At 33.9% G+C, this 17197-nt stretch overlaps 1 protein-coding gene across 1 annotated transcript in view; it reads left to right on the forward strand.

Moving 5' to 3' along the window:
• STARD13 (StAR related lipid transfer domain containing 13) overlaps positions 1 to 17197 on the forward strand; it is a 683440-nt gene that overhangs the window by 606011 nt on the left and 60232 nt on the right. Inside the window, 2 exon segments of the mRNA XM_074303504.1 lie at positions 3675 to 3746; positions 7097 to 7178. Of these exon segments, the coding sequence (XP_074159605.1) occupies positions 3675 to 3746; positions 7097 to 7178 (154 nt within the window).

Consider the following 17197-nt stretch of genomic DNA (forward strand, 5'->3'; position numbering starts at 1 on the left):
GTTCATTTTGTAGATCAGGAACTGAGGCAAACTGGGTCAACTGATTTCCTCAAGGTCACATAGTATCTATGGCCACATTTGAACTCAAGAATATGCCTTTCTGACTCAAGACCCAGCATTCTCTTCACTGTCCCAATAGCTTCCCTACATAAAGAGACATACATAATTACTTATATGTGTATTTATTTATGGCAGCTTCACTATATAAAATACATGTGTCTTAAAATAAATAAAACATCCTTTTAAAAAAATACTCCGTATAAGACCTTTTATAGATTTTGATTAGATTCTCTCCCCTATTTCATCTGAATTAGAGAGTTTGTACAATTATCCAAAAGAATGCAGACTATTTTAATTCTGTACTTGATATTCTAAATTCCTATTAGTAACATATTTAGCAAACTTTAAAAATTAGGCCATGTTGTAAATTGCTTATTTAAACTACAAATAACCATTCTGAGAGGGAAAAATCGTTAAGAAAGGCAGAGAATTTTCTAATGTTTTTATTTCAAGAATTCTATGATCTTCTTTTCATGAAGTGTTTCATTTTTCAATCAGTCATGACCTAGTGTTAATGGAGCTTCACAAATCTTTCTCCGTTAATTCTTTTGCTTAGTCTGTAGAGCCACTCCTTTTCCCCAGAAGAGAGGTCAAGTGAACAAGTTCTCAGGAGTTCAGAGTTTTACAAAGAGCAAGCTTTTTGGTCCTTTCCACTTCTTGCTCCTTTCCCATAAGTCTTATACTCTGTGGTAAATATAATTTATTTAATAAAGCTGCTGCCAACGAGGGTGGGGTAGGGTGGGGTTGAAACCTCTAGGTAGAGAAATACAACAGTTATTAGGAGAATAGCAAGATCCATATAAGGAATACTTTTCTTCCCTTCCTCCTGAGAAATCGGAATTTCTCCCAAGAAGGGGAAAGTAATGAGGTCCTACATTCAGATAAATGACACTGGTTCCAGCAAGGCAAAACATGAACCAAGCTTGACTTGTGTGTGGCTTTGCTAGAGCACCACACTGTATTTAGCTTCCAGCAATAAGCTCTCAAGAACAGAAGTGCTGAGTAGCTTTCTTTTATCATGGCTGCAACAGAGATAGTTGTATGTGCTATAAGTGCTATCAAAAATGGGATCTTTAATAATTCTTAAAGATTTTATATATTGTGATAGCTATTTAGTGTACAATTTTTAAAAAGAATTTTCTAGTTATTCTTCTAATTTCACTTAAATGATATTTTTTTGAAAAATCTTTTTTTGAAAAGCTAATATTGGTAGTATTGTTGTCTTTTTAATCCCAAATTTGTTTTTGCTAACCAAGTGTAATATACCCTTTAAAAAAAAGCTATTAATGCAGGTTTTATTGGGAACAGTTGTAAGTGGTTAAATAATTAGAAGGAATGGCAGGGCTTTTTCCAATTTGAATTCGTAGTCTGCAATCAAATTTGATGATGGCTAATTATGTTAAACTATAATGTTTGTGTCACTAGTTTTTAGGAAAGGAGTTTATTATTCTCTAGTTGATTTATAAAGGTACTATAGCTTATCCAAAGTGTATTTCACAGTTATTTGGAGTGCTCAGTTTAAAAAGCCACTTTTGAAGTTCAAAGGGAAACACAGACAAGAAAGACAGATTTGAAAGTAATGTTGAATTTATTATAAATTTTTAAAAGGGGAGAAAAAAAAACAGGCTAAGTGTAATAGTGATTTGTGGTTTCTAATATAATCCTCTTTTTCTATTGTATACTGTATATAAAAATGTTATCTGTTAAATTCAAAACAAAATACAATTTTAAATTTAAAAATTTGAGAACTTTTCTATAGGGACATTAGTAAGGTGAGGTAGTGTGGCATAGTGGAATGGAGAAAGCCTAAGGCCAAAGCCCAGCTCTGACACTTTTACCTATAGGACCTTGGATAATAAACACATTACTTTGTTGAGCCTGACTTTCTTCATCTACAAAATAATAGGTTAGACCAGATGACCTCTAAAGCCTTTTTACTTTGAAATTTGTGATCCCCCAGTGTATAATAACTCCTGCCTAGCTATCCTTACCTGGCCCTCCCTTGACCCTCCATTCTTACCTTATTCTTCTCTTTTCAGTTTCTTTTTATCTCTGGATAATAGTCTGTTCTTTCTCTGCTCCTTTGTCTATTTGGAACTTTTTTTTCCTTCTATTCAAGTCACTGCCTTTCTCTTCTTGGTCTCTTTTAAACTGATAACTATGGGCACTATTCAAGTCACTTTCTTTCCCTTCTTGGTCTCTTTTAAACTGAAAACTATGGACACCTATTTCTCAGTGCTCCCCAATAATCCTTTGCAACAAAAATATTCCATTCCAATCTCTCCAAACAGCAACAACCAATTAGATGCTTCTCCCTCTCTTTCTCAAAATTCTCTTCCTTGTGATATAATCTCTTGTATAAAAGCTATGAATCTTTGCTACTTATTTAGCCCTCCTACCACGAGCTTTCTCTTTCTTATCTCGTGATGGGATGGCTCATCCTCCAGAGGTTTTTCAATAAACAACTTTTCTGCCTTCTACTGAGTGATCTCTGAATAGTCATTTTGGGTAAGGGTCCTCTACATCCCTTACACATATGCCTATAGAAAAAATTCACATCAAAGTGCTTGCAAAGAGTGTGATCTGACAATAATTCATCTGAGTATTGGAGGAAGGGGACTTGTTGTAGAACTGTTACGATTGAGTATATAATCTTATTTGGGGAAAACAGGGTTTGATGGATGAACTTAAGTTCCCTTACATTTGTATTTATCTAACAGAATTGTGGTTAGGAAATGATCCAGGATTCAGGAGGTCAAAAAGTATCTTGTTTTGCATACTGTAACAGTATTCTCTTGTTTCACAAGACAGTTTCTCTGTCTTGGCAGGTGGTTCAATGATCATTTAGTTATGGCAATGCTGAAAATGGTTACCAGAAAGCCAGAGCATGGGGTACTCAGCTTTTATGTTGACTCAGTGACCCTGGGCATTAGGCTTTTTTATTGCATGGGGAAAATGCTGCATTTTAAAACACTTTTCACATATTTATCTAATTCATATTGTTATATATTTTGACCACATGAGCAATAACAGTAAAAATTTATATAATGCCAACTTGAATTTCCTTAGCACTTTTATTTCTGAGAACTCAAAAGTACTTTCACGTAGATTATTTGCTTTTATCCTCCCACTAACTCTAGGATTAAAGAAACAAAGAAAGAAGGGAGAGACAAAGTATCATCATCTCTAGGTTTCAGGTTCAAAACTTACTTTATTTTTAATAGTCCTAGAATAGAGAGACAGTATCTTATAGTGTAATTGTGAGGTATTTCCTCATACACAGTCATCTGAATATCTGGAGTTTTGATAAATAACACATTTTATCCTACTGATGGAGAACCCAGTTTTTGTGTTCTTAATTGACTATTTTGTTGTCTTTTTATGCTCAAAATATTTGTGAAGATTATAAAAGCAATTCATGATATGAACTCATTCCTTACCCAGCTCTGTATAGTTATTTGCTTTCACTTTACAATTTACTAGAGTATCATTTGTATAATTTTATTAATAATAGACATGATGATTACTTTTTTCTTTCCTTCTAGGAAGAAAACTTTAGGAACTTTATTATTTTTTATTCATATATATTCCATGTTCTTTTTTTCACTCCACAGAAATTGAAGCAAAAGAAGCATGTGATTGGTTGCGGGCTGCTGGATTCCCACAATATGCTCAGCTGTATGAGGGTATGTTTATATTTTTCATTTCTCATTTAGAGAAAATAAAATTAGACTAACCTAATGCCAATGCCCCCGAAATTCCTTTTATCTTTCAACTGTTTCATCACTCCTTTATTGGATCTCAAGTCTAAGCCAGGAAGAGGCCATCTGATTAAATGCCCTTCTTTGATATATTGAAGCTCACAAAAGTAAAACTATTTGTCCAAGGTCACACATGAGTAGTATTGGAGAAAATTTTGAATTCAAGTCCTTAGAGTCCAGAACTTTTTTCTGTGCTGCCTCCTTTAGTGGTTATGACATAGAATGTAGAGTCAAGAACTGAATTCAAATCCTACATGACTTGGGTATAAAATGGAATTAATAATAGTACTTAATAATAGCAAAGGGTTGTTGTGAGAGTCAAATGAGATAATATGTGGAAAGTCCTTTGCAAATCTTAGTGTGCTATATAAATGTTAGCTATGGTTATCTTATGCCACAAGATTTTTGCATAGAAATGCACAGTTGTAGTTTAAGGTGAGAAGGGCAGGAATCTATTCTTCCTTCACTTTATTTTTTTTCTTGCTTGCCATCAATTCCAGAGTTTCTTTACCTTGGGCTCCATGTCTACATTGTTTTGTAATCTTCTTTCTGCAGTATCTTTAATTTCCTCTTCTTCCCTATTTTCCCCTTTCCAAGAATCCCCAGAAAATGGTTTAGCATTTTTGTCCTATGGTAAGTTTCCTAGAAATCATATCAGAGTATGTCAATACTACCTCTCTAACTTGAATGATTTTATATGAGGACAAATTTTTTATAATAATAGCTTTTTATTTTCAAAATACATGCAAAAATAGTTTTCTATATTTACCTTATAAAACCTTGTGTCTAAGTGTTTTTTCCTCTCTCCCTTCCTCCTTTCTCCCCTAAACAGCAAGTAATGCAATATAGGTTAAACATATGCACTTTTTCTAAACATATTTCCACATTTATCATGGGGCACAATAAAAATCAGGTCAAAAGGGGGAAAAATGAGAAAGGGGAAAAAAAAGCAAACAATAATAATATACTATGTTATGATCCAGATTCAGTCCTCGTTGCCTTCTCTCTGGATGCAGATGGCTCTCTGTATCACAAGTCTATTGTAATTGGCCTGAATCATCTCATTGTTTAAAAGAGCCAAAATCATCACAATTGATTATTACAAAATCTTCTTGTTTCTGTGTACAATGTTCTCTTGGTTCTACTCACTTCAGTTAGCATCAATTCATGTAAATCTCGCCAGATGTTTCAGAAATCATCCTATGATCATTTCTTATAGAATAATAATATTCCATTACATTCATATACCGTAACTTATTCAGCTGTTCTTCAACTGATGGGCATCCACTCAGTAGGAATAAAAATCTTGATAAACTTTTTGGATCACACATTTTCAGTGTATGTGCATGTGGAACTCTTCCCTTTTTTGTTAATTTGAACTGATATAGTAGGTTAATCAAATGAACCACTTGCCTTTAAAATTGTACTCAAGCTTATCAACTACAGCTAATGGCTACTGAAACATTTTCATTTGTAAATACTGTCATCTTTACTTCAAAAATTTTGCACATTTATCTCTGTGGATGATATGTAGAGACTGAGGAATAGAGAACACTGAGCTAAGTCAAGCCCTAATTGATTTATGGAGCTGTGACAAGACAACCTCTTTGTGCCCTACTTTCTTCTATAAAATACTCAATTCCTCTTCTCTCCCTGGAATAGGAGGGAGAGAGAAGGGTCTGTGAGCATACTCTGGATTCTTTCAACAAAGTTCTATGTAAATCCAAATTATTCTTAGTTTAAATTGTGAAACATCCATATATAATTAATGAGAAATTCAAATAAATCTTAATAAAGCTGTGCTTCATCAGATGCATATAAACAAATATGTTGAATGTATTATGAATGAGACAATATTTATCTTAACTTGGCTGAAATTCAGTTTCATAACTTTGGCCATCAGAGGGGGAATAGTTTTTATTATTGTAAGTTTCAGTTTACATATCAATTTGAGTACAAATAAATGAGATGCAACTTATCTTGAATTTAGGGACTTTGCATGAATTAGGGAATAGTTGAATAAGTTGTGGTATATGAAGATAATGGAATATTATCGTTCTATAAAAATGATGAACAAACTTAATTTATAAAGGCTTGGAAAGATTTACACGAACTGATGCTGAGTGAAACAAATAGAATCAGGAATACATTGTATACAATAACAGCAAGAATATGTAATGATTAACTATGAAAAACACGGTTCTTTTCAGTGGTTCAGTGATCCAAAGCAATCCCAATAGACTTTGGACAGAAAGCACCATCTACAACCAGAAAAAGAGCTATGGAGATCGAATGCAAATTAAGAAATGCTATGTTCACTTCTTTTATCTGTTTTTTTCCTCTCCCATGCTTTTTCCCTTTTGCTCAGATTTTTCTCTCCCAATATGATTCCTAAAACAATGTGTATTAAAGATAAATAAAAATTTTTTAAATGTAGGGGCTTTGGAATAAAAAATATGAAATAGTAAACAGAAGGAACATAATGCAAATCATAATGCTGAGAATTAATATGCTGACCTTACAATATGACTAATATGACTTAATATGACTAATAATACTTAGCCCTGAATAGTGATTTACAAGCCCATCATGCATGATTGATAGTATTTTGGAGAATTATCAAGTGACTGGGATCCCATAATGGTCTTAGTGCAGAGCATGGTGTTATCATGAAACTAAATTCTCAGTATAACTATTAGGAGAATGGTTAACTTTTTGTGGCAGTGTGGGCAAAGTGTACTCTTAGAAATTTTTTTTGCTAATCTTTATAAAAAGTAGTTTTTCTGGAATTTGGCAGGCATTTTAGAAACTAAAGGCAAAAACATTTCTCTGTCCTGAAAGTGAATATGTCTATTCAGCCAGATAACTCATAAATTTAGTTGAGTGTGAATAAGTGGCCTTAGTACAGATGTCAACACTAAGAATGTTTCTCGGAGCTCAGGTCAACATACCTCTTTGATAATGTGAAGATAGAAAAGCTTAGGCTGCTTAATATTTGATCATGCCCAAGGTCAGGCATATAATTGTTGTCATAGCTCAAATTTTCTTCACACTTTTAAAAGCACTTATCACATTTACCATAAAACCATCTGTTCTCTTAAATTGTGTCAACAAAGCTTTTACCCAGGAATAACTATCATCTCGATTCATGTGTTATGTAGCATTTTAATGACTAGAGTAGATGTCCTCTCAAAAACAAAGTACTATGATCCTCGTGAATTCTTTTTATTATTAAATCAAATGTTTGTACCTTTTTTTTTTTTTTTTTTTTGTAGATTCACAATTTCCCATCAACATCACAGCTGTAAAGAAAGATCATGATTTTCTTGAAAAGGACCTTGTAGAACCTCTTTGCAGGTAAATAAAATGTCTCATTTAATGCAAAAAATAAATGATTATATAATATTCTTAATAAATGCACTTTAACTTATTCACCAATTCATTCATAAGACTGTGATAAAGTTGCACAATTTGTTCTTTCATTCAATGGACATTTGTTAAAATCTACTCAGTGCACTTTGCTAGATACTGAATGATAAGGCCTTAAATTTATTTGTATCAGGTCTATGCAGATGATTCCCAGATGTCTATATCTAGCCCCATCTCTCCTCTGAATTTCAGTCCTCCATCATTGTTAGTTGCCTATTGAAAATTTCATTCTGAATGTCTTGGAAACATCTTAATATCAACATATCTAAAACTGAATTTATCTTTTACCCTCAATACTCTCTTTTTCTACACTTCCCTATTTCTGTCAAAGGTATTACCATACTTCCAGTTGTCCAAGTTTGTAAGCTCATCATTATTCTAAATTCCTTATTCTCCCACACCCCACATCCAATCAGTTGCCAAATCTTTGTACCTTTATAGCTTCTAACATATCCTATCCTGTCTTTCCACTTACATAGCTACCATTTTAATTCAAGCCATCAACACCTCTCACTTAGAGCATTACAATAGTGTCTTTATTGGTCTTTCTACCTCAAGTATATTTCCACTCTAATATATTACACACTGCTACCAAAGTGGTTTTCCCTAAATATAAATCTGACCACATGATTCCCTATTTAAGCAAACCCTTATCTGTTTAGCTTTTAAAACCCTATACAACCTATCTTTTCACCTTCCTTGAATAGAAATCTCCCTCTTCCTCACCACGTGAGCCAGCAAAAGTGGCCCTTTCACTGGCCCTCATTCATGACTGAAACCCATTCCCTCCTTACAGGAAGGTTAGCAATGTCCAAATGTGTCAGAGAGGTCAGAAAAGACTAAGATTGAAAAATGCTTTGGAGTTTAGCAACTAATGGTATACTAATGAACTTTGAAAGTGAAGCTTAATAAAGTTGTAAAAAATAGGAGCCAAGTTGAGTAAAAAATAGGAGCCAAGTTGAACATAGGTTGGATTTAGTGCTTGAACTGACTTAAGTTTCTAGTCTAATTTTCATCTGTAAAAAGAGGAAACTGAGGCTTATAAAGATGAAGCAAATAAATTGAATGGTAGGGAAATGTAGGTAGCTGATGCAGATTACATGTCTAGTAGGGATTTTAATTTGTTATATATGATATGGAATTTTAGTGCTTAAAGAAAATTTAGAGGACATCTGCTCTGATCATTTCATTTTACAGTTGAGGAAACTAAGACCCAAAGAATTGTAGTGGCTTGCCTCAGATTTTATTTTTCTATATATTGCTGCATTTAGCTTTTTTTAGCTTCTAAATTAATGAGCTAGAACAAAAGAACTAACTACAAAGTTATCTTGTGATAACAGAATGTTCCTTCCTGTTTCCGTTCTTCAATAAGAGATGTTTGTATCTCTCAAGGCAAAGAGGAGATAATATAAAAATTGACAAATAATCAAAGAGATGCATTAGTTTAATTACATATTCCCCATTATTTCATTTTGCTTCACTCTATAGCACATACATATGGTAACATTTACAGGCTGTTTGAGCCCAACCTTTGGTAGAGTCTTCCAAGCTCATTGATCAGCTACAATTGAACACAGTATGTTGATCCCAACATAATGATGTCATTTTGGTCTTCTTTGAATTTGAAGGGCAACAAACATTGTAATATTTAGGTTTCTCTTTCAAAGTAAAAATATAACTACCTTATTAAAGATAGATGGGTGACACAGTGGTTAGAGTCCTGGAAAACCTAAATTCAAATTTGGCCTCAAATGTACAAGTGATGTGACCTTGGGCAAGTCACTTGGCCCCTGTCTACTTTATGATGGAAATAGTAATAATACCTACCTGTCAGGATTTCTGTTAGGTTCAAATGAGATAGTATTTGTAAAGTGCTTAGCACAATGCCTAGTATATAATAGAAGTTTAATAATTTTTATTCTATTTTTTTCACCTTTCTTTGATAAAATGTGGTTTCTGTCTGTTTAAAGAAAGGACAATATTGTGTGTTTAACAGGATAGGCTCACAAATCATAAATAGGTAGAACTAGGGGAAAAATAGGGTGGAAGATGTTGACCATTTGTGAGAGATTATATTGTATGAAGCATTTTTTGGCTATAGGTGATTAAATTGAAAGATAGTGCTAGCTCTTGAATATTTCAGAAGTGCTTTAAATGGAAGTCATTTCTTACTAGTTATTATGTTTCACCCTAGAATGCCATGGTTAAAAGATGCCCTTTCTAAGTTCTGGTCCTGGCCTGCCTAGAGCTTCAGAAAGGAGATCTTTGTAATTTTGGCTGGGGAACTAAATTCCAAATCCAGGCCAATTAATTGTTAAGAGAGTGAAAATAGTTTCTTTTGATTTCTCCTTTTTTCCCTCATCCTGACTGCAGGCGGGCAGGGGTGAATTAAAAAGAGTAAAACTATTTAAACGCTCCTTAACTACTTTTAATTTGGTGCCTTGCTAGACTCTCTGTTCCGGTGTACGACAGTTCTTTTTTACTTATGGCTGCTAATACCAAACTGATTATTTTGAAATTGCATTCAGGTCTACAATAAGAGGCTGTTTAAGCCATAAACTGTGAGCCAAATTAATTAGATATGATTCTTAATTGATAAATATTAATCAAAAAACCAAGTAAAATCAGATAAGATATAGATAATATACACACATGAATGGCTCTATATTACAAAAAGCTTTGGGGGCTTGGTAGACGTAGTTATGAATGATGGGTATATAAATTGTGAATTATAATTCTTATTCTGATACTTGTGGGCTTGGCTAAGTCATTGACCTTTTCTATCAGGATATCCTCTTCTGCAAAATTCTCTGCAGGAGTGTTATAAGAACCATCAAAATAAATTTAAAATACTGTTCAGATGTAAAGTTTTCAATAGTAACTGTGTCAGCCAAGAAAAACAAAGAACATTTTCTTTACATATTTATGACTTGGTATTCTATAAAGAAGAGTTAATTAAGATGAATTTTCATCATTTCTTGTATATTATTTACCTATAATGTACACATTTCTAGATACTCAGTTTGCTATTTAATACTGATCATTCTGTGCAGTACAAACTGGGCAACAATTACATTTATGTTTTTGAAGTAATATATTTTTAGGAACTATGTATGATTCATTCACCTTAGTTATTGAATGGGTGTTACTCCCTCGGTATTTATTTTTTTACAAAAGTGACAGACAATAGGTGTTATTGAGATGGGACAGAGATTGTAGAAGGAGGTTTAGAATGGCAGGAGATAGTTGAATTTGGAACACTTCTAATGGCAAGATACATTTCCAGAAAATATTTTCAAGCAAGAAAGGCCTTAGGGTTTGCTCAGAGCCTCCATGGGGCAGAAAAACAGGAGAGAAACACACATTATGTTTTTAACTAAGGAGACAAAAGAAGCCCCACCCATTGTTCTGGAAGATCAAAGGGAATAAGTACTGAAGGAGCAGAGTTGAATTGGCCGGTCCTGTACAATCCCTGTGTCAGTGAGTGGGCAAGGCAAAGAAAATTCAGAGAAGTAGATTGGGATTTTCCTCTTGGATTGAATTCTGCCAACAAGGGACAAATTTACTATTTTAAAAACAGCCATTGGTATAGACAGATCCAGATAAAGAGAAGTGAATAGCAAAAGATTTTGGAATTAGCACTTGTGCTTGGTGAGTAATAGTGGATAATAGGCTACAATTCAGAAAAGTGAATTCATTTTATTTATTACTAACCAGAGTTGGGGAAGAGAAGACTTTCTATTTGATATTTTTAAAACACTTATTTGAAACATCAAAAATGATGTCTTTCTGTAGGTTTCAAGAACCTAGAGACTCAAAATCTGTAATATATTTGCTTTTTTGTCAGACTTGACTATACTACTGGAGTAATGGGACTCCCAGGGTGAAATTCCCTTTACATATGCAGATTGGCAATTCCTCTGTATTATACTGTCTTATAGGGCTCAATAATTTGCTTAGAGTCAAACAGTGAGTATATATTAGAAGCAGGACTAGAATATAGGTGTTTTTGCCACCAAATCTAGTCCTTTTTCCATTAGGCCATATTATCTTAAGATGTTTTGGTATGATTATTTTTAGTCAGATTATCAGTATACTCAGGATCTGATATTCAGTTATTCTTTTGATAAACATAGCTACAGTAGCAGAAATTCTGTTTTGGTGTTACAATTGACAGCTATATGCACAAGTTTTCAGGAAATGACAACAGATAAGATTTTTTGAGCTACAGGTCAAATTGCTTTTTTCCCCTGTGCTGTGTATTTTGGATAAAATATGTTCATTTTTTTTCCATACTGCTTCCACTTTCTATGTTTATATATAAAAATCTTTACAAGTAAAACACAAAACTTTTGAAAATGCATTATGTGCTTAAAATATAAAGGCTATTATGGGGTAACTATCCTAGAAAGATTTGGGGCTATTTTGTAAGACATATATCACATACAACCAGTCTGCCAAGTTGTGGGACTCTAATGAGGGAAGTATGTGAAGGATTTGTATATTTCAGTGGTAAACCCATAACCTAGAATCCCATAAAGAGTGATTATTTAGGGTTATCAGCTTGTTACTAAATAGATTCAGTATTTAAGAATGCAATGTTGCATTTATTCCCAGTTTTGAATTTCTGGATTGCAGTTTTAGTGAAGTATTTAGTACAATGAATATAACTAATAAATATTTATTAAATAGCAATATAGCTTCATTCAACAAATATTTAGTGCTGTGTGCCAAAGCATGGTTCTAGGAAAAGATGCAATTATGCATAGCACTGACTTAGCCATCTTACAATCTAGACATATAGATATATGGCACTATAAATTAGAATATATTTAGTACAATAAAGAGGTCCAAATAAAGTATTATATAGGTCATAGGAGAAAGAGATTGCTTCTGAAAGATAGCGACATTCCAACTGAGCTTTATGAGATAGAATGGACTGGGAGAGTTAAAAGAACTGTTATAAGGGGAAAAAAATAAACATAAAAGCATGGAACATGTTTAAGGAATGAAGAGTAGATTGGATTAGCTTAGAGCAGAGAGTACAGGTAGGTGAGTAATGGGAAGTAAGGCTGGAATGGTATTTTGGAGGCCAGGTAAAAAATTTGGGGTTTCACTCTGTGTGGCTAGGAATTTGAATGGAAGTTTTTGGATAGAGCCTAACATGATGCGAGTCATGTGTAAGGAAAGTGAATCTGGCAGCATTGTGCAGAATAGCCTGGATGAGGGAAGGACAGGAAGCGGGAAAATGTTTTACAAATATTGTCTCATTTTGATCTTCATAGCACTTTTGGAAGTAGGTGCTATTATTATCTCCATTTTACACTTGAGGAAACTGAGGCAAAGATGAAGTAACTTACCCAGTGTCACACATCTAGTATCAGGGGATGGATTTGAATTCAGATCTTATTGATTCTAGAACCAAGCACTATATCCACTGTGCCACCAGCTGTCTCAGTAGGTCAGAGATCATTTAATCAAATTTATATTTGGGCAGAAATTCCCTTTACACCATTCTAGACAGTTGGTCATCTTGCCTCTGCTCAAAACTCTCCAGAAGGGAAATTTACCATTTCCTGAGGCAACCTAGTTCATACTTTCACACAGCTATAACTTATTAAGAAATTTCTTTTATATAGTCCTCCAGACTCACTTTTCCAAAATAAGATCAGCTACATCTCCCTCACAGGGTTCTAGGGGACTACTCTTAAGCTTTAGAGGATATCTTTTTCTAATGCTGTTGGCTCAAGCCCCCATTCTGATATATTTACTCTAGTGTATATACCCAGTGATGAGTGACCCAATTTCACCTAACCAAATAGTATAAATTTGCATTTACAATGCAGCTAGATAGCAAAGTAGATAGTTTCTGATCTGAAATCAGGTAGACTTATCTTCCTGAGTTCAAATCTGGTCCTGAAGGTTAAATATAGTAAGTTATTTTAACCCTACTTCCTCAGTTTTTTTCCTCTATAAAATGAGCTGGAGAAGTAAATTATAAACCATTTCAATATCTTTGCCAAGAAAATCCCAAATGGAAAGTCAGATATGATTGAACAACAGGAGCACCAACTATTGCTACCACTGCCACTACCTTTTACACTGGGATATTTATGCAAAGAGATAGTAAGAATAGAAGTGTAAATATTTTCCTCTTATCCATGGGAAAGCACTTTCCCTTATGGCACCTTAATCCTGAAGGAGAATAACATCAAATCTAAAGCATTTCCAAACAGCACATACCCTACCAAATTCGCTTCAAAATGTATCAAAACTTGTGGATAAATTCTTATTCCAGCTATTCTTAATCTTATTCCTACTGAATTAATCCAATTTGATTTCAGCACCTCAGTGATAAGAATGGATCCCTCCTGTACTGGTCAGGTTCATTGCAAAACCTGGCCCAGTCTATGGATGTGGTTCACTATGCTGATTTTTCAGAGGTTTTACTCTCCAATATTCCTTTACCTAAAAGTGGAAAGAATAAATGTAAAAAGATACAAGCAGCATTGGGGTCATATGCTGATGGGCCACTTGCTTGTTAGGCACCGCACACAGTGGGGAAAGAAGCCTCTGATGGCCTTTCCCTTGACATAGAGATTTACAGCATTTCTTACTTCTGCATTCTACCATACCCTGATCTGAAAAAGCCAGACAAAAGCTCCTCTTCATCATTTGGTTTAGTGGACAAGATCCAATTACATAATGTCTGTGCATGTTCCAAAATCCACATAGGGATTGCATCAACTAAACACTCTGTGCATGACCATAAGGATTGGACTCACTGACAAATCTTTCCTCCCTGGCAAGAAATCGGCCTCTCCAAAAATTTTCTACCAATTACTCTTAGGTCTGTCAGAAAGAAGTCTAATCCCTCTTCTAAAAGACATCCTTCTGAATTTGAAGAGTACTATTGTGCTTCTTTGAAGTCTTCTTTTCTCCTGATTAAACATCACCATTTCCTTCAGTGAGCCCTTGAAAGTCATGATCACCAGTATTTTTAATATGTTGATCACCTTCCTTTGTGTACACTGAGTCTTGTCAGTATTCTTTCTAAAAGGCCGTTTCTAGCATGAAACACAACACTCTACACATCAATATTTATTTTAAAATATTTAATACTTTATATTTCCAAATCATATGTAAAAACATTTTTAACATTTATTTTTAAAAATTTCAAGTTCCAAATTCTCTCCCTCCCTTCCTACTCTATCCCCCTCATTGAGAAAGCAAGTAATATGATGTTATACATGTTCAGTCATGCAAAATGTTTCCATATGCATAACTTGTGAAAGAAAACAAATCAAAAATTCCCTAGAAAAATAAAGAAAAAAGTATACTCATCTACATTCAGACTTATCAGTTCTTTTTTGGAGATTTATAGGATTTTTCATAAGATCTTCAGAATTATTTTGCATCATTATACTGCTGAGAATAGCTAAGTCAGTCACAGTTGATCATCATACAGTATTACTATTTTCATTGTTCTCCTGATTCTGCTCACTTTACTTTGCATCATTCATGTGTTTTCAGATTTTTCTGAGAGTATCTTTTCCATCATTTCTTATAATACAACAGCATTTCATCATAATCGTATGGCACACCTATTCCCCAATTTAAGATTTTTTCTACAACTAGTTTCTTTTTCCTTTTGTTTTTGGCTTTTTTTTCCATTTCTTTAGGATTTAGACCTAGTAGTGATATTGCTTTGTTTTATAGCCCTTTGGGCAGAGCTTGAAATTGATGTCCAGAATGGTTGGGTCAGTTCACAACTCCACCTCAGTCCATTGCACTTGCTCAATTCTAATTTTTAAGAAATTATTTTCTTCAATAAACTTTTGTACTTTTCTTCAGTGAATTTTTGTGCTGCTTTGATCATCTGACCTATTCTTTTTTAAAGATATTACTTTCTTTAGTATTATATTTTGTGTTTCCTTTACTAAGTTGTTGACTTTCTTGCTTCACTCTCGTTTCTTTTTCCCAATTTTTTCCTACCTCTCTTATGTGATTTTAAAACTGTTTTTGAACTTTTTCATAAGTTCTTGTTGGACCTGAGATCAGTTCAAGATCATTTATCTTTGAAGTTTTGGATATAGCAGTTCTGACTTTGTTGTCTTCTTCTAAATTTGCATTTTGCTCTTCCATCTCACTATAGTAACTTTCTATAATCAACATCTTGTTTGTTTGCTAATTTTTCAGCCTCTTTTGACTTTTAGCTTTATATTAAAATTGAGTTACGTTCTAGGGTTCAAGAGGGCACAGCCCACACTTTAGGTTATTTGTGCAGCTATTTTCAGAGGTAATTCTGAGGACCTGTAAATTTTTGAGTCTTTTGAGGTGGTATGTGCTAAGGAGAGGTGTATCTGCTATTCTCCTAATTTGTGAACAATCACAAGTATTCTTTTCCACCCTGGAAACAAGTTTTGTGGTATTAGTGCTCCTCCTCATCCTGAAATTGCAACCCAGGATGGCACCAGGGATTCATTTGTGGTCAATGCAATAGAGTCCTGCATTCAGTGCCAGTGAAGTCAGTTCTGTAATCTCCCTTTAAGTTGTCCAACCCCCTTACTAGCTGTGAGCTGAGAGCACCAGAAACCATGGATGATTCAATTTCCCCTAGATTTGCTTCTGAATTTCTGGTTTTTAGTCTGTGGTGCTGTAGTCTGCCTTTGACTGTACTTTGACCCCTATGCCTCCCAGACTTTTCCTGCTTATCTTGTAAGTTGTCTTAGACAAATTATTTCACTCCATTTTTTTACTCCAGAATTTTTTGAGGCATTATTTAAAGTTGTTTGGAAGAGAACTTGGGAGAAGTCAGGCAAGTTCCAGGCTTTGTCTTGTCATCTAGATTCTACCTTCCTAAGTAAGTATTTAAGCAGTTGCTATGTGCCAAACACTATATGAAAGACCTGGGCATACAAAAAAAAAAAAAGTCCCTGCTTTCATGAAGCTCACAGTCTGATAAAGAGAACATTTTATTTTCTTCTTTTTTTATCTGCATTATTTTTGTTTGTTTTTGAATTCATTTTTTAAAATTTTCAATTCCAAAATGTTCCCCTTTGCCTCTCTCCTACTCATTGAGAAGGTAAGCAATATGATAGTCATTATATATGTGAAGTTTTGCAAGTCATATTTTCATATTAGCCATATTGCAGTTTTTTTTAAAAAGTGGAAAATATATGCTTCAATCTATATTCAATCTCTTTTCAGTTCAATATCTTTTATCATGAGTCCTTTAGCATCATCTTGGATCATTGTACTGATCAGAGTAATTTAGTCTTTCACAGTTGGTCATCTTTAAAATGTTACAGTTACTTTGTCCAATATTCTTCTGATACTGCTTACTTTACTTTGCATCATTTCAACTAAGTCTTTCCATGTTTTTCTGACTTCCCCCCAAAATTTCTTATAGCATAGTAGTATTATATCATAATTATATATTGTAACCTCTATTGTTCAGCCATTCCCTAATTGATGGGCATCCTATCAATTTCTGCAAAAATAGCTATTATAAATATTTTTGTTCATGTTGATCCTTTTTCTCTTTCATCTCTTTGCAATACAGACCTAGCAGCGATATTTCTGGCTTGGAGTACTTCCAAATTACAGGAGACAACATTTAAATAAATATGTTTTGATCATTGTAGAATTCTTGACACTGAGCTCTTAATATACAACTTATAGTCATGTAAGCTCCTGTGATTATTGCATCACTAACTCCATGACATGACTATGGCAATACCCTGACTAAAAGTTTCTTAGCTTTTAGTCCACCAAAGAACCCTGAGCCTTTCTCATAGGAAGCACTTTCCATTCATTCCTCCTTTCTAATGATGAAGATGTGTATGTGTGTGTGTGTGGGGGGGTATCTCTTTATTCCCCATCTGCATAGATGTGCAAAGATATAATTTGTTCTCTGCTTTTAGTAAGGTAAAAGAATGTTTTAT

Source organism: Sminthopsis crassicaudata, chromosome 3, assembly GCF_048593235.1.
Source record: "Sminthopsis crassicaudata isolate SCR6 chromosome 3, ASM4859323v1, whole genome shotgun sequence".
Classification (NCBI taxonomy): Eukaryota; Metazoa; Chordata; class Mammalia; order Dasyuromorphia; family Dasyuridae; genus Sminthopsis; species Sminthopsis crassicaudata.